General features: G+C 43.5%; 2 protein-coding genes across 8 annotated transcripts; both read right to left on the reverse strand.

Moving 5' to 3' along the window:
• Window positions 1–3,991: 3,991 nt before the first annotated feature.
• On the reverse strand, window positions 3,992–12,936 carry LOC139552544 (EGF-containing fibulin-like extracellular matrix protein 2). 4 transcript variants are annotated; one of them, XM_071364368.1, is made up of 10 exons: window positions 9,994–12,218; window positions 9,615–9,663; window positions 9,141–9,353; window positions 7,111–7,233; window positions 6,855–6,971; window positions 6,541–6,660; window positions 6,242–6,361; window positions 5,971–6,109; window positions 5,629–5,824; window positions 3,992–5,015 (listed from the first exon to the last, which is right to left on the reverse strand). In XM_071364368.1, exons 1-10 carry the CDS (start codon window positions 10,429–10,431, stop codon window positions 4,854–4,856), a joined length of 1,677 nt encoding a protein of 558 aa, XP_071220469.1. In that variant the 5' UTR covers window positions 10,432–12,218; the 3' UTR covers window positions 3,992–4,853. The 4 variants fall into 4 exon arrangements, with proteins under 4 accessions (XP_071220469.1, XP_071220467.1, XP_071220468.1 ...); XM_071364366.1 differs by lacking the exons at window positions 3,992–5,015; window positions 5,629–5,824; window positions 5,971–6,109; ... (2 more) ...; window positions 6,855–6,971; window positions 7,111–7,233 and adding an exon at window positions 12,823–12,936 and having other exon boundaries at window positions 7,241–9,353; window positions 9,994–10,266; XM_071364367.1 differs by lacking the exons at window positions 3,992–5,015; window positions 5,629–5,824; window positions 5,971–6,109; ... (3 more) ...; window positions 7,111–7,233; window positions 9,994–12,218 and adding an exon at window positions 12,823–12,912 and having other exon boundaries at window positions 7,241–9,353.
• A 1,057-nt stretch (window positions 12,937–13,993) lies between these two features.
• LOC139552545 (acidic fibroblast growth factor intracellular-binding protein B-like) lies at window positions 13,994–24,956 on the reverse strand. Of its 4 annotated transcripts, none has more exons than XM_071364371.1 (11): window positions 24,590–24,945; window positions 23,967–24,079; window positions 23,569–23,767; window positions 20,610–20,736; window positions 19,805–19,905; window positions 19,430–19,563; window positions 17,528–17,636; window positions 17,330–17,393; window positions 16,862–16,948; window positions 14,579–14,676; window positions 13,994–14,501 (listed from the first exon to the last, which is right to left on the reverse strand). In XM_071364371.1, exons 2-11 carry the CDS (start codon window positions 24,049–24,051, stop codon window positions 14,432–14,434), a joined length of 1,074 nt encoding a protein of 357 aa, XP_071220472.1. In that variant the 5' UTR covers window positions 24,052–24,079; window positions 24,590–24,945; the 3' UTR covers window positions 13,994–14,431. The 4 variants fall into 4 exon arrangements, 3 of the variants coding, with proteins under 3 accessions (XP_071220472.1, XP_071220471.1, XP_071220470.1); XM_071364370.1 differs by having other exon boundaries at window positions 23,967–24,051; window positions 24,590–24,942; XR_011670446.1 differs by lacking the exons at window positions 16,862–16,948; window positions 23,967–24,079 and adding an exon at window positions 17,009–17,079 and having other exon boundaries at window positions 24,590–24,956.
• Between the last annotated feature and the right edge of the window lie 39 nt (window positions 24,957–24,995).

Raw genomic sequence — 24,995 nt, forward strand, 5'->3', positions numbered from 1 at the left:
GAAAATAACTCTCGACCTGATCCAGCTCAATTTCCTCCTCTCTGGACAGAAATATACAAATACAGTTGAAGTCGGAAGTTTACTTACACCTTAGCCAAATACATTTTAACTCAGTTTTTCACAATTCCTGACATTTAATCCTAGTAAAAATTCCCTATCTTAGGTCATTTAGGATCACCACTTTATTTTAAGAATGTGAAATGTCAGAATAATAGTAGAGAGAATTATTTCTTTCAGCTTTTATTTCTTTCATCGCATTCCCAGTGGGTCAGAAGTTTACATACACTCAATTAGTATTCGGTAGCATTACCTTTAAATTGTTGAACTTGGGTCAAACGTTTCGGATAGCCTTCCACAAGCTTCCCACAATAAGTTGGGTGAATTTTGACCCATTCCTCCTGACAGTGCTGGTGTAACTGAGTCAGGTTTGTAGGCCTCCTTGCTCCCACACACTTTTTCAGTTCTGCCCACAAATTTTCTATAGGATTGAGGTCAGGTCTTTGTGATGGCCACTCCAATACCTTGACTTTGTTGTCATTAAGCCATTTTGCCACAACTTTGGAAGTATGCTTGGGGTCATTGTCCATTTGGAAGACCCATTTGCAACCAAGCTTTAACTTCCTGACTGATGTCTTGAGATGTTGCTTCAATATATACACATAATTTTCCTACCTCATCAGCTATCTATTTTGTGAAGTGCACCAGTCCCTCCTGCAGCAAAGTACCCCCACAACATGATGCTGCCACCCCCGTGCTTCACGGTTGGGATGGTGATCCTTGGCTTGCATGCCTCCCCCTTTTTCCTCCAACATAATGATGGTCATTATGGCCAAACAGTTCTATTTTTGTTTCATCAGACCAGAGGACATTTCTCCAAAAAGTACGATCTTTGTCCCCATGTGCAGTTGCAAACCGTAGTCTGGCTTTTTTTATGGCGGTTTTTGGAGCAGTGGCTTCTTCCTTGCTGAGCGGCCTTTCAGGTTATGTCGATTAAGGACTTGTTTTACTGTGGATATATATACTGTTGTACCTGTTTCCTCCAGCATCTTCACAAGGTCCTTTGCTGTTGCTCTGGGATTGATTTGCACTTTTCGCACCAAAGTGCGTTCATCTCTAGGAGACAGAACGCGTCTCCTTCCTGAGCGGTATGACGGCTGCGTGGTCCCATGGTGTTTATACTTGCGTACTATTGTTTGTACAGATGAACGTGGTACCTTCAGGCATTTGGAAATTGCTCCCAATGATGAACTAGACTTGTGGATGTCTATCATTTTTGTTCTGAGGTCTTGGCTGATTTCTTTTGATTTTCCCATGGTGTCAAGCAAAGAGGCACTGAGTTTGAAGTTAGGCCTTGAAATACATCCACAGGTACACCTCCAAATTATGTCAATTAGCCTATCAGAAGCTTCTAATGCCATGACATAATTTTCTGGAATTTTACAAGGCACAGTCAACTTAGTGTATGTAAACTTCTGACCCACTGGAATTGTGATACAGTGAATTATAAGTGAAATAATCTGTCTGTAAACAATTTTGGGAAAAATGACTTGTGTCATGCACAAAGTAGTGTCCTAACCAACTTGCCAAAACTATAGTTTGTAAACAAGAAATTTGTGGAGTGGTTGGAAAACGAGTTTTAATGACTCCAACCTAAGTGTATTTAAACTTCCGACTTCAACTGTATCTTTATCCACAGGAATAAATATGCCTAGAGACCATTTCAAGTCGGCATAGGTTAATATAATATGTTGGCAATGAAGCTGTAGTATCATTGGAATATGTTGTGAGGATATAACAATTTATTGTAGATGTGTAATTATTATGTATGTATACAAATGAGTCATTGTAAAGTGTCAACAATATTAATAATAACCTTTTAAGTCCTCACTGGGAAGCTAATTCATGTTCAGGACAAACTTAACAATGTACGTTCATACTCTCCCTCTACCTCAGACTGAGACTGCTCTGTGAACCCTGCCGCCCATGTCATGGCACCCTGTGATGAAATCCCTTGTACTACATACCACCCATAACATTACCCCCTGTACTACCCATCACCCAAAAAGTACACCCTGTACTTCTCACCACCCATAACAGTACCCCCTGTACTACCCACCACCCATAATATTACCCCCTGTACTACCCACAACCCATAACATTACCCCTGTACTACTCACCACATATAACATTACCACCACCCATAAGATTACCCCCTGTACTACCCACCACCCATAACATTACCCCCTGTACTACCTACCAGCCATTATATTACCCCCTGTCCCAACTACCATAAAAACATTACCCCCTTTATTACCTACCACCTATAACATTACCCCCTGGACTAACCTCCACCCATAACATTACCCCTTGTACTGCCCACCACCCATAACATTATCCCCTGTACTATCAACCACCCATAATATTACCCCCTGTACTACCGACCACCCATAATATTACCCCCTGTACTACCCACCACCCATAACATTACCCCCTTGTACTACCCACCACCAACACCCATCTGCTTCTTCCCCTGCCCACCTACATAACGTCTGTGCCTGGACTTCCTGCCTCTCAGCTCCCACACTGAAGATGTCACAAAGGAATGCCCAACACTCTGGTACAAACACACCAAAACATACTCACACATGATCTCACATGCAAACACACACTCTTCACTGCCCATTCTAATGTAAGGTATGAGTAAAGAATTTATTCTGTAATATTCTTGTTTTTTACTCAAGTGAATCAGATTCAGGCTTCTGTTGTTTCTGCCACGATGTGGAGACATTGAGGTACTGATACTTCAGTCCACACTATGTGGAGACATTGAGGTACTGATACTTCAGTCCACACTATGTGTGTGTGGGGCAAAGCTGAGAAAAACTTGTTTGTGTGAAAAAGAACATGAAGCCAGAATAACATCAATTTCTCAAAATAATGATTTAAGTAACAGATAACTGTGAATTATGTCTTAGGTAAGGGATAATTCTACAGTGGAGCATTCATGTAATGTCAACCTTTTGAACATGAATATGTTAAAGTGAGAATAACATCCATTTCTCAGTGGAGCATTCATGCGTCAACCCCTTTTTCGATGAATGTGAACTCTTGCACAGCTACAGAAAAAACATTCAAGTTTGGTTGATATGTGACTGCATTGTTGATTTGAACCCTATTGTTGATTTTTGGTTGACATCTGGGTTAAAATTAGACGAAAAGACTGTGCATGTTGATGACCTCATGCAAATTCTACCAACTAGCCACATTAATGGAACACGTTGATAAAGTGTGTTTAAATGACAAGGAGACTGAGGCTCTATTCAGTCTGTATCACTGAAGTGTTACAGATGTCAGATAGAGATGTAAAGGTAATTTCCTATTGAGCCGACATCTGCAGCATTTACCATGAATGCAGTCACCTCTAAAGCGGGAACATTGCCTTTAAATTCAGGCTGTAAAGCTGAACTTCCGTGATGTGGATTGAATAGGGCCCTTTATTGACTCAACCAATTTACCAACTTTTAAGTTGGTACGCTGTAGGCTATACATTTAAAAGACATTTAAACCCGAAGTTACAGTAATTTGGCAATTTACATTAAGATATTAATCTATAATAACTGCAGATATAAATATACTCCAATGTGGTAGTATATAGAAACAGTGTCCCTTGTATTGTAATAGTGCTCTATGGCTTTTAATTCACTGTAGTGTAAATGCATTTATCTGTCTGTACTGAAAAGCAAACGTGACAGAGTAAAAGAAAGAGTTTGAAAAAAGGTCAGCAAAGAACCCATTAATGGGACTTAATTAAGCAGAATAGAACCAATTGATGGACCTTAATTAAACAGAATAGAACCCATTAATGGGCCTTAATTAAGCAGAATAGAACGCATTGATGGACCTTAATTAAACAGAATAGAACCCATTAAGGGGCCTTAATTAAGCAGAATAGGAGGTAAGGCCACCAGAAGGAACACCATTCATCCAAATGTTGGTTTCATTTCTTTTAATTTTAGTAACATGTCAAAACAACCGTAAGATGTAAAAAAAGAAAAAACGACATCCTTGATGGAGAGAAAGAGAACAGTATAACATGGGTTGAAATGGTAGCCTTGAATGGATGTTTTTATCCATTTCCTTGGTAACAAGATAATGTCCCTCTATATAACTTAGCTAGTCTTCTGTGCAGCAACAGACTATTGAAAATATGGTGAAGAGGCTAGATACCAACTATGGTGAACACAAGGTGATAGGTTAATCTGTTAATATAACTGTCTGGGAATATTACTGATTGAACTGTCTTAAACTATTGTGATGTCCCCGTGTGCCAGCCATATGCACCCTGTCCCAGTGTGCCAGCCATATGCACCCTGTCCCAGTGTGCCAGCCATATGCACCCTGTCCCAGTGTGCCAGCCATATGCACCCTGTCCCAGTGTGCCAGCCATATGCACCCTGTCCCAGTGTGCCATGCGTGTGTCCTTGTGTGTGTGTCAGAGGAGTCTGGTAAAGGGAGGGAATAATGTCTGGAATGGAATAAATGGAACATTATCAAAAACAAGTTTGACTCAGTTCCATTTATTAAATTCCAGCCATTATAATGAGCCTGTCCTCCCATTTAAAGTGACACCAGCCACCACTGGTGTGTGTGCATGTGTGTGAGGATGTGTGTGTGGTGACTCACAGAATTATGGAAGAATGGTTTTACAACTAGCTTTTCCCCGGGCAGTTGTTTTAAAGATACATAGTAGTATAGCAGTAATGAGTCTGAGGAATGTTTTTGTCTCATGTCCTTAACAGTTTTCCTCTTCTCATTTCTCTCCCACTCTCTCTCTCATTACTCCATCTCTCTCCTCAGAAGGTGTAAGGTCCTACAAAGACAGACAGTCGTAGAGCAGAGCTGGTCTGGTAGCTGATGAGGGGGTTGACAGACACCATCTCCAGATCCAGGGTGTACTCTATTGGACCGGTCACAGCACGGGCCAGGACCAGCACAGCACTGATGTTGTTCATTTGCTGTGAAAAGATAGAGGGAGGTGTAGTGGCATTGTGTGAGTGTGCAGGACTGAATCATAATTTTAACTCAGTATTCTGTCTTCAAAACCAGTCGTTTTTGTTCCCCTACTACTGCAGTAGGCAGTATTAGATGTTAGGTCTTGGTAAGTATTTTTGTGTAATATGCAGACTTCTAGACATTCTAGACATTCTGTTTTCTTCTTGACATGCATCCAACCCTGTGGTCTGGTATAAGACCATGTATGGCTGAGATTGGGACGCATTCTCACCCTGACTCATAAGTCAACACTGTAGCCTTTAACTCCAAGTATTACAACACACAGGGATATTCAGTAGTTGGTGTCTCTACACTCTTAGAAAAAAGGGTTCCGAAAGGGTTCTTTGACTGTCACCATAGGAGAACCTTTTTTGGTTCCAGGTAGAACCCCTTTGAGTTCCAGGTAGAACCCTCTGTGGAAAGGGTTTTACCTGGAACCCAAAAGGGTTCTTCAAAGAGTTCTCCTATGTGGATAAGAGTGTAGTGTAGTGAATGAAACTGGTATACAGTTAACACATGTAGTGGAGCGAAAATAGTTGATACTCTTAGAGCTGCCTGTATCTTCCACCCACTCACTCGTATGTAGAATTCCCCATTGTGGTCCCCAGAGCGGATGCGGAAGGTGTTGTAGACTCCAGGGTAGACGCGGGTGGCCTGGATCTGGAAGATGTCTGAGGGGACAGAGCGCTCTGAGGTGATGCTCATGTAACGGTGGACGATGGAGAAGGGGAGGTCACGACACTCAGGCTTGATGACCGGGCAAACACAGCGGCTAGAAAGACAGGGAAGAGGGGGTTAAATAACCTGTCTAGTGCTGTCCGTGTGTCATTTCTTGGAGAGATTTTTAGACTATATGAGGTTGTGTGATAGTGAGGTTATGTTACTGAGTCTGAACGTGTGGAGGAGGATGCTACTCACTTGTCAGACAATAGGGCTCTTGTCAGCACATAGGGCTCTCGACAGAGGTTGGAATCGGTGCACTGATAACCCCCATGGATGTTAATACAGGTCTGGCCCTCTCCACACTGGTCTTTGTCTGTTTCACACTCATTCACATCTGGAGAGGGGGAGAGAAGGAGAGAGGGAGATGGGGAGAGATGGAGGGCAGAGGAGAGAAAGAAGAACATGGAGAAAGAGATATCATAACTTCTCACATTTGTTATAAATAGCGTATTCTAACAATGTTTACCTTGGCAGAGTCTGGTGCCCTGTAGCTGGTACCCCTCTGGACAGATACAGGAGAACCTCCCTGGATCGTTAACACACTGGAACTGGCACATGTAACTGGAGTAGCTGCACTCGTCTACATCTGCACAGAGAGCAGGAGCGACAGATAGATAGAGAGAAAGACAGTCAGGGAAGGGCACAGATGTAACTGAAGGGCTGGATTTTAATAACCATCAGCATTCTTTGTTTTCATGTTGGAAACCCTACAGCAATATAGACTGACAAACAGAAAATAACCAAGGAGAAAATCAGGCCCTTTACCATTGCATGAGTGTCCGTCTGGTCCCAGCTCGTAGCCCGGTTCACAGCGACAGAGAAAGGTGCCATACGTGTTGTAACATTTCTGCTGACAGGGGGCGCCCATCTCACACTCGTTCACATCTTGAGTTGGATATTGGATGTTGTAGGGTTAGGGTTATGTTGTAGTAGGGTGAGTGAGAGACCAGCAGGCAGAGAAGAAGAACAAACAGTAACCATCATCAGATATATTGTGAGGTAATGAATTCTAGTTAAGTGTTTGAAGTTTGGATTTCAGCTGAGTTTCTGCCAGTTTTACTCATATAAAAGGGACTTACCCACACATGAATGATTGTTTCCAGCCAACTGAAACGCAGGCTCACACTCACAGGAGAAAGAGCCAGGTACGTTTACACAGCGATGCTGACAGTACCTGTATCTACACTCATCAATGTCTGCGAGGAGAGGACGAAAGAGAGGATGTAAGATTCTGAGGTTGCGTAGAGGAGATGAGGAGAGGATGAAAAACAAACAAAGTAAAAATCCTCAGAGGAATAAAGAAAGTGAAACATGAGGTAGATAATGCTGTCTCACCCACACACTCAATACCAATTTTACTGTATCCATCTGGACACTGGCAGCTGTAGGTGCCCACAGTGTTAACGCACTGCTGGCTGGGCTGGCAGTCATGAAGATCGAGTACACACTCGTCCATGTCTGAAAACACACACGCGCACACACACACACACACACACACACACACACACACACACACACACACACACACACACACACACACACACACACACACACACACACACACACACACACACACACACACACACACACACACACACACACACACACACACACACACACACACACACACACACACACAGTGTAACCTTTGACTCAGTAGAACAAAGAGGGCAGGCGAGGTGTTCATAGTGAATCATTCCACCCTGATCCCTGTTCTTACTCACAGTGCTCCATAAAATAAACCAACACATACACACTCACACCGTCCCTTCTCCCACTCAACACTTATGGCCAGCCTTCCCAGTCTCTGTCCAGGCTTGTGACTCACCCAAACATCCCTCCCCCTGGCGTCACCCACACAGCCCTCCCGCTGGCATCACCTATACAGCCCTCCCCCTTGGCCTCACCTACACAGCCTTCACCCTGGGCCATACCTACACAGCCGTTCCCTTGGGCCTTACCTACACAGCCCTCCCCCTTGGCCTCACTTACACAGCCTTCCCCCAGGGCCTCACCTACACAGCCTTCCCCCTGGGCCTTACCAACACAGCCCTCCCCCTTGGCCTCACTTACACAGCCTTCCCCCAGGGCCTCACCTACACAGCCTTCCCCCTGGGCCTTACCAACACAGCCCTCCCCCTTGGCCTCACTTACACAGCCTTCCCCCAGGGCCTCACCTACACAGCCTTCCCCCTGGGCCTTACCAACACAGCCCTCCCCCTTGGCCTCACTTACACAGCCTTCCCCCAGGGCCTCACCTACACAGCCTTCCCCCTGGGCCTTACTAACACAGCCCTTCCCTTGGGCCATACCTACACAGCCCTTCCCTTGGGCCTTACCTACACAGCCCTCCCCCTTGGCCTCACCTACACAGCCTTCACCCTGGGCCATACCTACACAGCCGTTCCCTTGGGCCTTACCTACACAGCCCTCCCCCTTGGCCTCACTTACACAGCCTTCCCCCAGGGCCTCACCTACACAGCCTTCCCCCTGGGCCTTACCAACACAGCCCTCCCCCTTGGCCTCACTTACACAGCCTTCCCCCAGGGCCTCACCTACACAGCCTTCCCCCTGGGCCTTACCAACACAGCCCTCCCCCTTGGCCTCACTTACACAGCCTTCCCCCAGGGCCTCACCTACACAGCCTTCCCCCTGGGCCTTACCAACACAGCCCTCCCCCTTGGCCTCACTTACACAGCCTTCCCCCAGGGCCTCACCTACACAGCCTTCCCCCTGGGCCTTACTAACACAGCCCTTCCCTTGGGCCATACCTACACAGCCCTTCCCTTGGGCCTTACCTACACAGCCCTCCCCCTTGGCCTCACCTACACAGCCTTCACCCTGGGCCATACCTACACAGCCGTTCCCTTGGGCCTTACCTACACAGCCCTCCCCCTTGGCCTCACTTACACAGCCTTCCCCCAGGGCCTCACCTACACAGCCTTCCCCCTGGGCCTTACCAACACAGCCCTCCCCCTTGGCCTCACTTACACAGCCTTCCCCCAGGGCCTCACCTACACAGCCTTCCCCCTGGGCCTTACCAACACAGCCCTCCCCCTTGGCCTCACTTACACAGCCTTCCCCCAGGGCCTCACCTACACAGCCTTCCCCCTGGGCCTTACCAACACAGCCCTCCCCCTTGGCCTCACTTACACAGCCTTCCCCCAGGGCCTCACCTACACAGCCTTCCCCCTGGGCCTTACTAACACAGCCCTTCCCTTGGGCCATACCTACACAGCCCTTCCCTTGGGCCTTACCTACACAGCCCTCCCCCTTGGCCTCACCTACACAGCCTTCCCCTAGGGCCTCACCTACACAGCCTTCCCCCTGGGCCTCACCTACACAGCCTTCCCACTGGACTTTACCTACACAGCCCTCCCCTTGGGCATCGTAGCCTACAGGACAGGGGCTGAAGGCCTCGTTGGACTCCATTGGCAGGATGGCCACTGATTGGCTGGATGGTTCAGGGGCGGTGATGACAGAGGCAGAGCGTGGGAGACACAGGTAACCACCATAGTGGTTAAAACACTTCATCTCCCCCTGGCAGGCCTCCACAATGGTCTGACATTCATTGATATCTGAGAGATGAGGTAAGAGAGAAAATGAGTGAAAGGCAAATTACGGAGATGGAGAGAGCAAGAGATGAGGAGGAATGTGTGAAAGTGCAAACACGTGAGGAGTAAAAAAAACTCAAATGAGGGTTGGTGATGAATAGAACTGACAAAGGAAGCTTATTTACCATGATATTTTGGCTGTGACACCATCAGATCATAAGCACAGTGACATAACTTTCTCACACATCACTCTCTCTAACATTACAACCAAATTAATCCACCCACCTTTACAATGCTGACTCTCAACATCCCACTCATAACCATCTGTGCACTCCTGAGAGAGAGAGAGAGAGAGAGAGAGAGAGAGAGAGAGAGAGAGAGAGAGAGAGAGAGAGAGAGAGAGAGAGAGAGAACGAGAGAGAGCGAGAGAGAGAGAGGTTGCAATGTTGACTGTATGCACTAAAGTGCCAGAGCATGCATGCACATTTATAATATTAGAAGAGGGCCTGACTCAGGTACATGTGGAATGAGCATTGTTATCGAGAGGTGGAAATGTTGCAGGGAGAGAGGCATAAAGTGGCTTTTAGAAGAGACAGAGTGAAAAACTGAGCAATGAAAAAGTAACAAGCAGGAAGAGGAGAAGTGAAGACTGACTCATCCTTACCATGAGGCTGTCACCTTCAGGAGGCGATTGAGACTTTGTATGGTGGAAGAGGGACAAACTCACACACACACATAACAACACAAATGTTCTCCGCATACTACACATAAACACACACAAACAAACAAACAAACAGAGAGCAGGTAGCAGACAGACAAACAAATGCTGTGGAGTCACTCGATCACAATCACACACATACACCTGAGTCAGTAGTACATAAATGTACTGGCAAAGACCAACAACACAGGGAGGGGAAGCAAAGTGATATTCTAGAATCTGTGAGAAAGACAAGAGAGCGAGAGAGAAATTAAGTTTGACAATGGCACAAACAGTGATACTTAGTATTGGTATATCATGTGTGCATGTATCCCAGTTCAGACTGTGGATGGGTTGTTTTCCATGTTCAGTTTCTCCCATGTGGTGACCTGAACACGACAGCATTATGTCAAATAGCTACATTTAGGCCCATGCTTTTTATCCTGCGACACCAACGGTCACACGGGAAGACAGAGTAGACTGCCCCATGGTCTCATGCTTGAGTCATGTACTGCACAAGTAGAACAATGTGTGCTACTGGTCAAACGAGCATTTCAAAGAAAATGTGTCACACAATTATAATGGTTTGAATCGGTATTTCATAACTTGTCACTTGAAGTCCTCTGTTTTCACTTCAGTATAATGAGACTGAACCACCATATCCAGTCAGACACGTGCTGATATTGGCAAATAACCAGATCACCACTCTCTGAGAGATTAAAGCAATAACCACATCACCACTCTCTGAGAGATTAAAGCAATAACCACATCACCACTCTCTGAGAGATTAAAGCAATAACCAGATCACCACTCTCTGAGAGATTAAAGCAATAACCACATCACCACTCTCTGAGAGATTAAAGCAATAACCAGATCACCACTCTCTGAGAGATTAAAGCAATAACCACATCACCACTCTCTGAGAGATTAAAGCAATAACCACATCACCACTCTCTGAGAGATTAAAGCAATAACCAGATCACCACTCTCTGAGAGATTAAAGCAATAACCACATCACCACTCTCTGAGAGATTAAAGCAATAACCAGATCACCACTCTCTGAGAGATTAAAGCAATAACCACATCACCACTCTCTGAGAGATTAAAGCAATAACCACATCACCACTCTCTGAGAGATTAAAGCAATAACCACATCACCACTCTCTGAGAGATTAAAGCAATAACCAGATCACCACTCTCTGAGAGATTAAAGCAATAACCAGATCACCACTCTCTGAGAGATTAAAGCAATGACCAGATCACCACTCTCTGAGAGATTAAAGCAATGACCACATCACCACTCTCTGAGAGATTAAAGCAATAACCAGATCACCACTCTCTGAGAGATTAAAGCAATAACCAGATCACCACTCTCTGAGAGATTAAAGCAATAACCAGATCACCACTCTCTGAGAGATTAAAGCAATAACCAGATCACCACTCTCTGAGAGATTAAAGCAATAACCAGATCACCACTCTCTGAGAGATTAAAGCAATGAGGCTGGCTCCAAGAGGGCTGTGACCTCCTTTCCTAAATTCCACACTACCATAGACTAATGGTGCCAGAGATATAACCTCAATGGCCTGGGAGGGCACAGTTGCAGGTATACAGACACCACATGAAGCTATGCATAACTGGATTCAGCTCACAGCTGTGCATAAGCTTTTATTAGTCCATCATACATTTTTCCAGAGGTTTTATTATTGTGCAATAATGTAAAACAGACTTGAGCTTAATATTAATCCATCCCAAAATCAAATGTGGAAATGTACACCTGTTTGTTGTGGCCATTCTTGGCCCTAAAGCCTGGCAGGTGACAAGATTAACAGATGAGCCTTATCTTTCAGGAGGGTTTTAGTTGGTAGACAGATCCCTCTCCTGCAGTCAATGACCAAAAGCGCCATCTAGTGTCCTCATGGATGGAACGTTGTTAATATTTGTCATCATTTCATAATTCATAAATATATATTTTTTAACTGTCAAAAATCTGCTGTTTCTATGTCAAACAGTTGTGTTATATTTCAGTCTTCTGTGATGTATATAAAGTGTAATATTGGGATGCAAACTCAAAATGTTATACATTTCAACATGGTACAGGTATCTTCTTTTTGTAAGCCCATAACCATGTGTGTGAGGTGTACACTTTTGTTTCAAAGTAGATTTGTTTTAAGACTACCAAGAATCACTCTGTGTGATCCTGATTTAGCCCACTGCAGTAACAGGTTTTAAGAAGAGCTTATATTTAGCAATCAATCAATAATTTCAATAAAACTTGCACTGCAGAACTACACAGTACATTTTATCCTCAAAGCCAAAAATAAAATGGCAGAAAACAACATACGTAGGATGTAGGATCTTTATTTGATCACCCTGTTGAAGGAGAACTTTCCTGCAATGCAGAACATGTTTAACTTGTAGTGTATTTGAGGTTTAAATAGGCTTCTGAAGATTGTAATTTCCACCTCGAAATGTCAGACTTGATTTACAAAAAGTGTATCAACCCTTGCAAAAGTGTCCATTAATTATAATTCACATTTCCTGTTGCTGCATGATTATTTTCCTGCTGTATCAAACTGGCTCAAATTAAGATCCTATATTTGTACTACAGCAGGTTCAAGGGAAGAATGAATGAAGAATGATGTTACAACCTACAGTACTGTCTTTCTATGGAATGTATTGCATATTTGTTTTTACATTCTACATTCATAAATACAATAACATTTTAAAAATCTAATATTGAAACACATCAGACACAAATATAAAGGTAAATGCATTTTTTTTTAAATCATACTCACTGATCAGTCTTCCTCTAGTCCACAGTTCTGTTCACTTGTATAATGTTGTAAGTCTTTGACACACTTTCACAGTTTATGCTAACAGAAAATCTTTGTCAAGATGCAGGGCTATAGTACAGCTTTATGGGCTATCTCTTCCTCACTTTCTCTCGCCTCTTTTTTCTTAGTGATTTACAGGTCCTGTCTTTTAGGTGTCTGTCCTACAAGTAGAGCAGTAGATTGAGGCAGTATGAAAATGCGTATGTGAAGCAGTGTGAAAGTGTGTTTGTGAAACAAAGTGTTTGGGGAGAAAAAAAAGGGGGCTGGGCTAGAGAAAGGAAAGGGGGGAAGGACAGCCCATTCTTACCCCCTAAGCCACATCCTTGCTGCCCAGCCCTGAGCATTATCCTCCTTCAGCCTCTTGTTTTGCCATGTCCTCTGTCTATTCCTCTCTCTATCTGGGATTCAAATTCCTGGTCTACAGCCCAAATTCAACATCCATTAATCAACCATGCAGGGACAATAGTGGCATGAAAAACCAACCCTGCACTCTAGGGGAAAGGACATACCTGGATTCAATCAAACCCAGTTCTTAACTTATCACTCTTCCTCCGCTCCCTCTGTACGTCTGAGTGCCATCCATCCCTGCCCTGCCCTCCCCTGCCCACTCTTATTCTCCTTCTGACACAGTTGGATATTTACTGTCTGGGAAGAAGGGGGGCCCAGAGGAATGTGGAGACAAATTAACGAGCAGACACAAAGAAACAAGGTTTAACAGTTAAAGACAGCAGGCCACTGTTTCTACAGCATTCACACCAGTGTGCTCATGTTCAACATGAGAAATCCCTGTATTGCACCAGAGTGCAAATGCCTCTATACATTGGAAAAGTGAGCTGATTCAACGACAGAGAAACTGTGATTCCATTCCCTAAGTCCAAGTTATCATTAGGAAAATGGGGACACTTTGTCAAGGGAATTTCCATGGCCATTTGGCAGGATCGGGGCAGGACAGCTGTCCTAGTGAATGGGTTTTATAGGGCAGTAAAGTCTCAGTTCAGAACCGAATCCCCCTCCGAGACAACCCTGACCAACTGTAGCCCCCTGCTGCTAACCCACCCCCTTAAAACACACACACATGGACTAACACAGACCCTCACATTTTCACAAACATATACCAAACAGTTGAAACATCTTTCTAAAACAAATATGTTTACTTCGTTTAAGTCACAATTTACACATCAGAAAAGTATTCAGTTCAGTCAGTATATTTACAGGGGGACTGACTGAAGAGATAGAAGGAGATGGAGACAGATAGTTCATTTTGATCAGGGAGAGGTGGAGAAGTGGACTGCACTGGGCTGAGGTAGTTACAAAAAAATGCCAGAGGGAAGACAGATTCCCAGTAAGATCAATACAGATCACAGGCGGCCGGTGGAACCTTAATTGGGGAGGATAGGCTATTAGTAATGGCTGGAACGGAATACATGGAATGGTATTGAACACATCAAATAAATGGTTTCCACGTGTTTGATAACATTCCATTCCAGCCATTATTATGAGCCATCCTCCCCTCAGCAGCCTCCTGTGATACAGCTCAAATCAGGAGAGGAGGTCCAGACCAGGGATCTACCTATTCATGGTACATTTGGAGGATACAGCTTTTGATGACGCCCATGTATCTGTCCCAAATCCTCTGGTGCCTGAAGAGAGAAGAGATTAAGTATTACAACAACATTAATGACTGTATAAACACACACACACACACACACAAACTAACCTGAACGTGCCAAGACAGTGAGCGGCATTGGTGTAGTGAGTGAGGAAGAGTGTGATCTCTGCCACTGTCCATCTATCATATCGACATGGCTCTATGAACTAGGAGAAGAGGAGGAGGACATAAGGCTGTTAGCAGAGATTTCTCAATCTTATCAGGACAGGGGAAAAGCAACTTAGTCATAGGATGATAGTCAGTATCAGGGCAGTAAACACAGAATCTATTCCACAGAAAGGTCAAACTGAATACTATACCAACAAGATTTAACCAATAAAACTACCTCAATACATTGCCAGTTATACTTCATAGCCATCTTTACGATCATGTCTAATTTGTTTCTACAATCTATAATGCCAAACAGCGGAATTCACTATAACAAGTTTGAGAAACATCTTAAGAGGAATTGTCACATACAGTACCAGTCAAAAGTTTGGACACACCTACTCATTCAAGGGTTTTTCTTTATTTTTAGCTTTGCACACTTGGCATCTCTCAACCAGCTTCATGAGGTAGTCACCTGGAATGCATTTCAATTAACAGGCGTGCCTTCTTAAAAGTTAATTTGTGGAATTTGTTTCCTTCTTGATGCGTTTGAGCCAGTCAGTTGTGTCAGACAAGGTAGGGGGGGTATCCAGAAGATAGCCCAATTTGGTAAAAGACCAAGTCCATATTATGGCAAGAACAGCTCAAATAAGCAAAGAGAAACGACAGTCTATCATTACTTTAAGACATGAAGGTCAGTCAATATGGAACATTTCAAGAACTTTGAACGTTTCTTCCAGTGCAGTCGCAAAAACCATCAAGCGCTATTATGAAACTGGCTCTCATGAGGACCGCCACAGGAAAGGAAGACCCAGAGTTACCTTTGCTGCAGAGGATACGTTCATTAGAGTTAACTGCACCTCAGATTGCAGCCCAAATAAATTCTTCACAGAGTTCAAGTAACAGACACATCTCAACATCAACTGTTCAGAGGAGACTGCGTGAATCAATCAGGCCTTCATGGTCGAATTTCTGCAAATACACCACAACTAAAGGACACCAATAAGAAGAGACTTGCTTGGGCCAAGAAACACGATCAATGGACATTAGACCGGTGGAAATCTGTCTTAAATTTGAGATTTTTGGTTCCAACCACCGTGTCTTTGTGAGACGCAGAGTAGGTGAACGGATGATCTCTGCATGTGTGGTTCCCCCGGTGAAGCATGGAGGAGGAGGTGTAATGGTGTGGGGGTGCTTTGCTGGTGACACTCAGTGATTTATTTAGAATTCAAGGCACACTTAACTAGCATGGCTACCACAGCATTCTGCAGCAATACACCATCCCATCTGGTTTGCACTTAGTGGGACTATCATTTCTTTTTCAACAGGACAATGATCCAAAACACACCTCCAGGCGGTGTAAGGCCAATTTGACCAAGGAGAGTGATGGAGTGCTGCATCAGATGACCTGGCCTCCACAATCACCCGACCTCAACCCAATTGAGATGGTTTGGGATTAGTTGGACCGTAGAGTGAAGGAAAAGCAGCCAACAAGTGCTCAGCGTATGTGGGAACTCCTTCAAGACTGTAGGGGCCTCCCAAGGGGCGCAGTGGTCTAAAGCACTGCATTGTAGTTGCTAGCTGTGCCACTAGAGATCCTGGTTTGAGTCCAGGCTCTGTCGCAGCCGGCCGCGACCGGTAGACCCATGGAGTGGTTCACAATTGGCCCAGCATCGTCCAGTTTAGGGGAAGGATTGGCTGGCAGGGATGTCCTTTTCTCATCGCGCTCTAGCGACTCCTGTGGCGGGCCGGGCGCATGCACGCTGACACGGTCGCCAGGTGTACGGTGCTTCCTCCAACACACGCTCTCGACCTTCGCCTCTCCCGAGTTCGTACGGGAGTTGCAGCAATGAGACAAGACTGTAAATACCAATTGGATACCACGAAATTGGGGAGAAAAAGGGGTAAAAAAATTAATATAATAAAAAAAAATTAAAAAAATCATAGACTGTTGGAAAAGCATTCCTCATGAAGCTGGTTGAGAGAATGGCAAGAGTGTGTCATCAAGGCAAAGGGTGGCTACTTTGAATAATCTCAAATATAACATTTATTTTGATTTGTTTAACACTTTTTTGGTTACTACATGATTCCATATGTGTTATTTCATAGTTTTGATGTCTTCACTATTATTATACAATGTAGAAAATAGTAAAAATAAAGAAAAACCCTTGAATGAGTAGGTGTGTCCAAACGTTTGACTGGTAATGTATGTCATAACACGTTGATTGGCTATTAGGGGTGTACCTTCTCCACAAGGTCGATGAATAAATCTCTGACATCTTTGGTATGTGTAAGTTTAGATGCAAGGTTTATCAGGGCTCTAGAAAGATTCTGTGTTCAGAGAGAGAGAGAGTGAGATAGGAAAAGAGAGTAAAAAGACATTCTTACAACCTAACAGATTCAAATTCCTTCCATTTTGTCTTGTTTCAGTGGGGGGAGGGATGTGGGATGTTCATTTCAATCTGAATAGGAATCAAAGTCTGAAATGTTAGACTGTTTGATACCCATCACACTAGTTTCATATAGCTTTGATATATTTTACTTTAACTTATTAATTAATCATAATTTAGACACTTTGAATTGAAATTAACTATTATTTTTCATGCATTGGCAATATTGTACTTCACTTCTGGTTAAAAATAACTCCAACTCTGATATGTGCATTTCTTAGTCTCTGTACACATTAATAGCAATTATCAGTTAGTTGCTCACTTTGAAGTTAACCTCCATCAACTTGTAGACTTTGATCTTTCCCCGCAGAGCAGCACACACCAGGCTAAGAGAGCGAGGAGAGGAGAGAAAAAGAGTCAAGAGGGGGACCAGCAAAGACATCAATGGCTGAATTGTTTTTAGAACTCTCAACATTAACCCACATAAGCATTTTCATACACGTGGTTACACCCATCCTACATTTTATGTTGGTCCATCATGTCTTTGTCATTAACCAAAACCTTGAGATCTTTCAGTTCATGCAGAAACTCTTTCTCCAGGTCAACATCCATATCCTCCATCATGCTATCTGTGAAGAGAGAGGGGGAAAAGGAATGGGATATGGTGCTAGAAAGCCAAGTATGTCCAGCGTTGATACCTCATAAAGCAGGGGTCTCCAACCTTTTTTTAGCATGAGAGCTACTTAAAAAAAAAAAAATTTAAATGATGTGAGCTACTCACTTTTCTATAACTTAAAAAAAAAATGATTTCCTCATTTCCCCTGCACCTCTTTCCGGGGTCCCTATTTTTTTAATTTTTTTACTTAACCTTTATTTAACTAGGCAAGTTAACTAGGATTTGAACCAGTGACTGTAATGGCGCCTCTTTCACTGAGATGCAGTGCCTTAGACTGCTGTGCAGCTCGGGAGCCAATTGTACAAGCGAAAGTAGTGCACTATGTTCTCTGTCAAAATACCTGGTAAAATAATGGTTAACAAAAACCTCTAAGGGGTCCCTATAAAATCAATTTTTCCCTCCCAAATTCAGTTGTGTATTTTCCTGGTTTTGGATTTTTGGGGGTTTTCACTCTCAACATTACAATTGTTCATAGAGAAAGAACGACATCGGATGTTCTGCGTTGATGTCAATGCTTAAATCACAACATAATACCATTTTGTGGGGGTCTTGAAGAAAACTAACATATTTAGATTTGTGAGTCTAATTCCCCTTTAAATGCGCATCTGGCCCTTTAATTTAATTGCACATCTAGTGTGCAGTCTAATGTGCCGGTCTAGCGATGGTTCTGTACTACTGCTGCTCATTTCATGGCAAAGTTTGCAAATAATATACAGTACTTACTCATGACATACCTCTGCCAGGTAAGCCTATTTCGCAGTTAACATTTATTTGAGAAGGTTTTGGGTAAAGTATTTCTGTCAAACCACAAGATGGTTATCACATCAACTGGCTACTAGGGATGGGCATTTCGAGTCTTTTCTGTGAGCCGGATCATTTGGCTTCGTTCACTTAAAATTGACATTCATTTGGCTCCCAAACGGCTTTAATCTCTAATTTGAAGCCTAAAACATTGACTAGCATTATGTCATATCGTGAAATGGGAGTTCAAATAAATGTTTACCTGACCAAATTATTAGATGGCTTGCAAAAAAAATGTAAGATAACATTTTATGCACTGAAAAAAATAGCGTGAACCACAATGAGGCTCTCTCCTCACTATATTGTTATTGCACTGAGGAATTACCATCTTCAGAGAACGTTTTTAGAATTTATCTGCAGATAATCGATGTCTGGAGCTCAAATAGTAAACGTATGCAAATCAGGGAGCCAAATTAACTTATTTTTCACATATGTGAATCGGCTTCTTGCGTTCACAAAAATCAGCTGTTCAAAAAGAGCTGTTCGCGAACGAGCCATCACTACTGGCTACAAAAGGACTGATAGACAAATGCCAGCACCACACAGACCTAAAGGGGCAATATCGATGGAAATTAATTGGCAGATATTGTGTTTGGTTTGGCTTTTTAAGCCAATAGTGGCTAACCAGGGGTGGGATCATTTCTATGTTAGATAGTAGCTGGAAGCTTGCGGTGTCTGATACGTTATGACAGTTTGCGGTGGAACACAGAATTGTTTGGCGAGCTACTCATAAGCTACTGGTAGCTCGCAATCGATCTGTTGTAGACCCCTGTCATAACGCAACTACTTCCACGGGCCAAATAAAACAGTTTTTGACAAGAGCTTTGGGTTCAAATAATTATTTCTACGATATGATTTTTTCCCCCTGGGACTGACTTCTTTGTATTGTGTACTACATTTATCTGCATTGTGCCATCAGTGACTGGTCAAAGAGATGCATCTTACCCATTGCTCCTATTGTCCAGTAACTGATGAGCTGGCCTGCACAGAAGGCAAAGTCTTGGAATGAGAGGTACTGTAGCTTCCTCTTTCCTGTCTCAAAGCGGCTGTTTGCAAAAAACACAATGGCAGCATAGTCCCTGGAGGGATAGAGAAAAAAGTGAGAGGGAGGCACAGTAGGTTAGAGGGCCTGAACCCAATTATAATTTTTTCATCCATCATTCTATAAACCATTAAGTCAATTAGTCTACAAACAAAGACGCATGTATGCTATTCCCTGTGAATATATAAATATTACTAGAGTTATGGTTGACAGATTTCTTTCGCTACACTATTTCTGTTTCTCCTTCCTTATTCCTCCCACTCTGTTCTTGTATCCACCTTGCCAGTGTGTCGGAGAGCAAGAAGTGACGCTGTATGTTCTCCACTAGTGGGCCCTTGAGCTCCTCCACCACTTTGAACACCCGCTTGAAATTGTCAAACTGGAGAGAAAGGCAGTAAGACGGACAGACAGACAGACAGACAGACAGACAGACAGACAGACAGACAGACAGAGACAGAGATGTGCTTCGTGTTGGTATGCTCTATATCCAATGGCTTTTGTATTTCTGATCATGACATCACTATAAAAGCCCCACGGTTGACAGGCAAATCCCTCTGCATGACAGTGCTTAAACTGGACAGATAATTCAATTACAGAGCAGTGCTCAAAAAGAAAGGAGGACCAAGGCACTCTTCATATAATTAATTAAAATGCCTTTATTAGTATGGCATGTTCAATAGAAACAAAGTTGTTTAAAAACCGACGAGTTTCGGCTGCATGGCCTTCGTCAGGGAGTACAGAAAAAGGAGAATACAATGTCCTCTTTTGAAAGGCTTTTCCAATTAGCCCTAATTAGAAGAGGGAGTGGTTACCAAATTGGACACACCTAGTAAGCAATAATATACACATGAAAAGGTGAAATACTGTAGCTATGTTATCATGAGCATACAACTCCAAGCTAGAAGCATCAGAACACCCAGAGCAGTGCTGTCCAGGTAAGGTCCTGGCCTGTCCTTTTGCATTTAAGCTGCTCTTGAGTGACAGGTTCTTCTCAAGCTGGGAGTTGTGTGTTAATACAGTCAGGAGTCACGCTATATTAATGTAGCCCCTTCTCAATGAGTGTGGTGTTTGTGTTAGTCTCACCTGTCTCCTGCAGTTCTTCAGTGTGATCCCTGTTTTACAGCTGATGTCATCCAGGTCTTTTTTGGTCCCTTTGGAGAGCTTTTTCCCCAGCACCTCTCTGGCAAACACACTGTCAAATTCATAGTACCTGCAGAAAATAACAACACACTGGTTAGCTCTAAAACATGGGGAGGAAGGGCTAATACACACACACAGTATTTTGGATTTGCATATGGTCCTGAGCAGTGGAGGTTCCTCAGAGAAAGAAGGGAGGACCATCCTACTAAGTGAATTTCACAAAAATAAAAATAGAGAAACATAAAAGTTATCCTTTTTGGATAAAAATATACTAAATATATTCACACCTCATCAAATAACTGATTAAAACACACACTGTTTTGCAATGAAGGTCTACAGTAGCCTCAACAGCACTCTCTGGGGTAGCACCATGGTGTAGCTGGAGGACAGCTAGCTGACTTCAATACAAACCCTAGGAGGCTCATGGTTCTCAGTAATTATACTACATGACCAAAAGTATGTGGACACCTGCTCGTTGAACAACATCCACTCTTCTGGGAAGGCTTTCCACTAGATGTTGGAACATTTCTGGGGGACTTGCTTCCATTCAGCCACAAGAGCATTAGTGAGGTTGGACACTGATGTTGGGCGATTAGGCCTGGCTTGCAGTCGGTGTTCCAATTCATCCCAAAGGTGCTTGATGGGATTGAGGTCAGGGCTCTGTGCAGGCCAGTCAAGTTCTTCCATACTGATCTCAACAAACCATTTCTGTATGGACCTTACTTTGTGCACGGGGGCATTGTCATGCTGAAACAGGAAAGGGCCTTCCCCAAACTGTTAGAAGCACAAAGTTAGAAGCACAAAATCATCTAGAATGTCATTGTATGCTGTAGCGTTAAGATTTCCCTTTACTGGAACTAAGGGGCCTAGCCCGAACTATGAAAAACAGCCCCAGACCATTATTCCTCCTCCACCAAACTTTACAGTTGGTACCATGCATTCTCCTGGCATCCACCGAACCCAGATTCGTCCGTCAGACTGCCAGATGGTGAAGCGTGATTCATCACTCCAGAGTACACGTTTCCACTGCTCCACAGTCCAATGGCGGCGAGCTTTACACCCCTCCAGCCGACGCTTGGCATTGTGCATGGTAATCTTAGGCTTGTGTGCAGTTGCTTTGCCATGGAAACCCATTTCATGAAGCGCCTGATGAACAGTTATTGTGCCGATGTTGCTTCCAGAGGCAGTTTGGAACTCGGTAGTGAGTGTTGCAACTGAGGACAGATGATTTTTACGAGCTTCAGCGGTACCATTCTGTGAGCTTGTGTGGCCTACCACTTCGCGGCTGAACTGTTGTTGCTCCTCCACATTTCCACTTCACAATGACAGCACTTACAGCTGACGGGGCAGCTCTAGCAGGGCAGACATTTGACGAACTGACTTGTTGGAAAGGTGGTGTCCTATGACGGTGCCACGCTGAAAGACACTGAACTCTTCATTACGGGACATTCTACTGCCAATGTTTGTCTATGGAGATTGCATGGCTGTGTGCTCGATTTTATACACCTGTCAGCAACGGGTGCGGCTGAAATAGCCGAATCCACTAATTTGAAGGGGTGTCCACATACTTTTGTATATATAGTGTATGATGACATCCAGAGGATGTCCTCAAACCTATCAGAGTTCTTGCAGCATGAACTGACATGTTGTCCGTCCAATCAAAGGATCAGAGAATGAATCTAGTACTGAAAGCATAAGCTACAGCTAGCTAGCACTGCAGTGGATAAAATGTTGTGAGTAGTTGACTCAGAGAGAAATACAATAGCTGAACAGTTTTGAACAAATTAATTTCTTAAACAATGAAGGACAAGCAGGAGAGAGAGAGAAAGAAATAAAGAGAGAGAGGGAGAGATATACTGTAGCTATATTTCGTAGTGTTTTTTTCTTCTTCTTCATTTACCTTTCACTTCCTTAGCTAATGCAGCTGATTTAGCCTACTCAACAACCTGACTCAAACAGAGAGGAATGCTATTTATGTTAGCTAGCTGGCTTAGCCTATCCAACACGGAAACTCTTCCAATCAAGGTAAGCTTTCGGTTTGATTAATTTATTGCCAACGGGGCCCGCCAGTGTACCTACTAAACTGCTAGCTATAAAATTCACTGTACTGCGTGATTGTACACATGGATTGGATTGGGGATTAACTAATGTGTTAGTTCTAGTTTTTTGACTATAACGTTAATGTATTGACAATGATGTAGGCTGTGTAGCTTTTAGCGGACATGGTATGAAGGTTTGGCTTGGAGAGTTTTTTGCACCTGGTCACAGACAGCTGTTGTGTTGTGCCCTAAAGTCCACAAGCGGAGGGAAAAGGTGAGAGGAGGAGAGTACATAGATGCGAGAAGGAATTATACAACGAGCAAAGTGATGATGCTGTATGTGGCTGCTTTGAAAGCGAACTGTGGGTGATCTGGGGTGTATTCATTCCGCCGATTCTGTTGTAAAACGTGTCTTAAATGGAAGGAAACAGAATGAAACTGGGAGGGAACTACCTGAATTTGTCCAATAACTGTTTGGACTAATGATTACACCCCAGATCAGCTAGAAGCAGTATTGAATGAGTCACTGTCTGTCACCTTCATTACTCTATGTGTCTCTCGACCTGTGCACCTATATGTCATTTGTAGGCTAGGTTGTAACAACCTCATGATGGGTATAGGGAAAATGTTTGTATCATGTAGTAGCCTGAACCTATCAGTGTTACTTACATTGAGCTGGGTGAATGGGATATGAATGACAGTCATATGCTGTAATACAAATATGGCCATGCTCATTAAAACAAATAATCCTCCCTAATCTTGAATGGCACCAACCACCACTGGCCCTGTGTCTATTTCTAAGTTTCCACACAAATTGCCCTTGGCTTTGGGAACAATAACAATTTATGGAACTGAACACACACCTTTCAATGAGAATTCTCTGGTTCTGGGCCGGGATCTGATACAGCAGCTGACTGCCCAGTTTGGTGGGGGAGTGTAAGAGACGCTCACACATCTGGAACGTTCTAAACTGGTCCATGGTATCGCTGGTCAGCACCTCTGCATTCGCCTCACACTCCAATAATGCCCCCTCATCCATCCGCACCTTCACTGCATCACTCACTGTGAGGGAGAGCATGGCAGAGATGGGAGAGAGACAATAGGATGTAAATGATGTCACGGTCAAGTCATTGTCATTCTATTGTGTAGGCATCTGTGATTTCAATACATTCCTGAAATCAATACATTCCTCTGTCACACAGTGCAGTGTCACCACAGCCTTGTCATTCCAAAGTCTCAACAAAATAGGATAGAGACAAACCTGTGAGGCCGTCCAACCAAAGCTGATAGACTTCCATATCCATGATAGTTGTGTTCCCCACAAACACATCCAGTTCCATAGACATCTTGTAGGATAATGAGGAACCAAAATGACTGCAGAGAGTTAATTTAAGAACGACTATGCCGAGTAGTTAAAAAGAGTAGTCTACACACAACCAGAATGATCTTGGTAGCCTTTTATATCTACAGAGCAGCGGGTAACCTAGCGGTTAGAGCGTTGGGCCAGTATCTGAAAAGTCGCTGGTTTGAATACCCGAGCCGACAAGGTGAAAAATCTGTCAATGTGCCCTTGAGCAAGGCACTTAACCCTAATTTGCTCCAGGGGTGCCGTACAACCATGGCTGACCCTGGAAAACAACACATTTTACTGCACTTATCCGGTGTATGTGACAATAAAAAAAAGAAAAAAAATATATATATACACATTATGTCTCACTATTGATAGACTGCAAAGTTGATTCACTGAGGGTCATGTTTCTAGGTGAAGCTGGCATTAACAGTCAAGGATCGATGACCCATTTAAAAGGGTAGTCACACCGGGTCACTATATTGTGCCATTATGTAACATAGCCCTTTTAGGAATAACAAATAATAATACTTTACCTTTAACTAGTGTTATGTATCTGTCAAGTCGAGCGGAAACCGTAGCAAGCAAATATATTGCACCAGGCACCGTCTGGGTAAACAGCATCTGCAAACGCGTATTATTTATTGCGCAGTTAAAACGTTGGGTTCTACAAAGAATTCGAGTAAAAACAGCGTATCGAATTTGCATAGACCTGCATTCAAAAGAACACTAAACACTGCTTAAAAACTCTATCCTTATTGTAAAATAAAAGCGAAACGACAGATGGTGTCGCTGACATGTAAATTGTGGCTCCTCTCAAAATCCACAACAGAAAGCGCAACTTTGTTTCTCTTTGCTGGATATCTCTAGAGAATAGCACATTGGATACAAGGCACTTTACTGCCATCTACTGCTGTGGAGAAATAGTTTTTTCCGGGGGTG

This window comes from Salvelinus alpinus, chromosome 24 (assembly GCF_045679555.1).
Source record: "Salvelinus alpinus chromosome 24, SLU_Salpinus.1, whole genome shotgun sequence".
Classification (NCBI taxonomy): Eukaryota; Metazoa; Chordata; class Actinopteri; order Salmoniformes; family Salmonidae; genus Salvelinus; species Salvelinus alpinus.

What these genes read in the sequence shown, in the direction of transcription:
- LOC139552544 (XM_071364365.1), bottom strand. Translation starts at nt 10,431, where the DNA reads ATGCTGTCGTGTTCAGGTCACCACATGGGAGAAACTGAACATGGAAAA. An exon ending in CTGAAGGTGACAGCCTCATG is followed by an intron (nt 9,664 to 9,993) that starts GTAAGGATGAGT and finishes TCTCTCTCTCAG; the next exon opens with GAGTGCACAGATGGTTATGA. An exon ending in TGAGAGTCAGCATTGTAAAG is followed by an intron (nt 9,354 to 9,614) that starts GTGGGTGGATTA and finishes CTCATCTCTCAG; the next exon opens with ATATCAATGAATGTCAGACC.
- LOC139552545 (XM_071364369.1), bottom strand. Translation starts at nt 24,761, where the DNA reads ATGCAAATTCGATACGCTGTTTTTACTCGAATTCTTTGTAGAACCCAA. An exon ending in TGAAGAACTGCAGGAGACAG is followed by an intron (nt 19,906 to 20,609) that starts GTGAGACTAACA and finishes CTTTCTCTCCAG; the next exon opens with TTTGACAATTTCAAGCGGGT. An exon ending in ATGATGGACCAACATAAAAT is followed by an intron (nt 17,394 to 17,527) that starts GTAGGATGGGTG and finishes TCGCTCTCTTAG; the next exon opens with CCTGGTGTGTGCTGCTCTGC.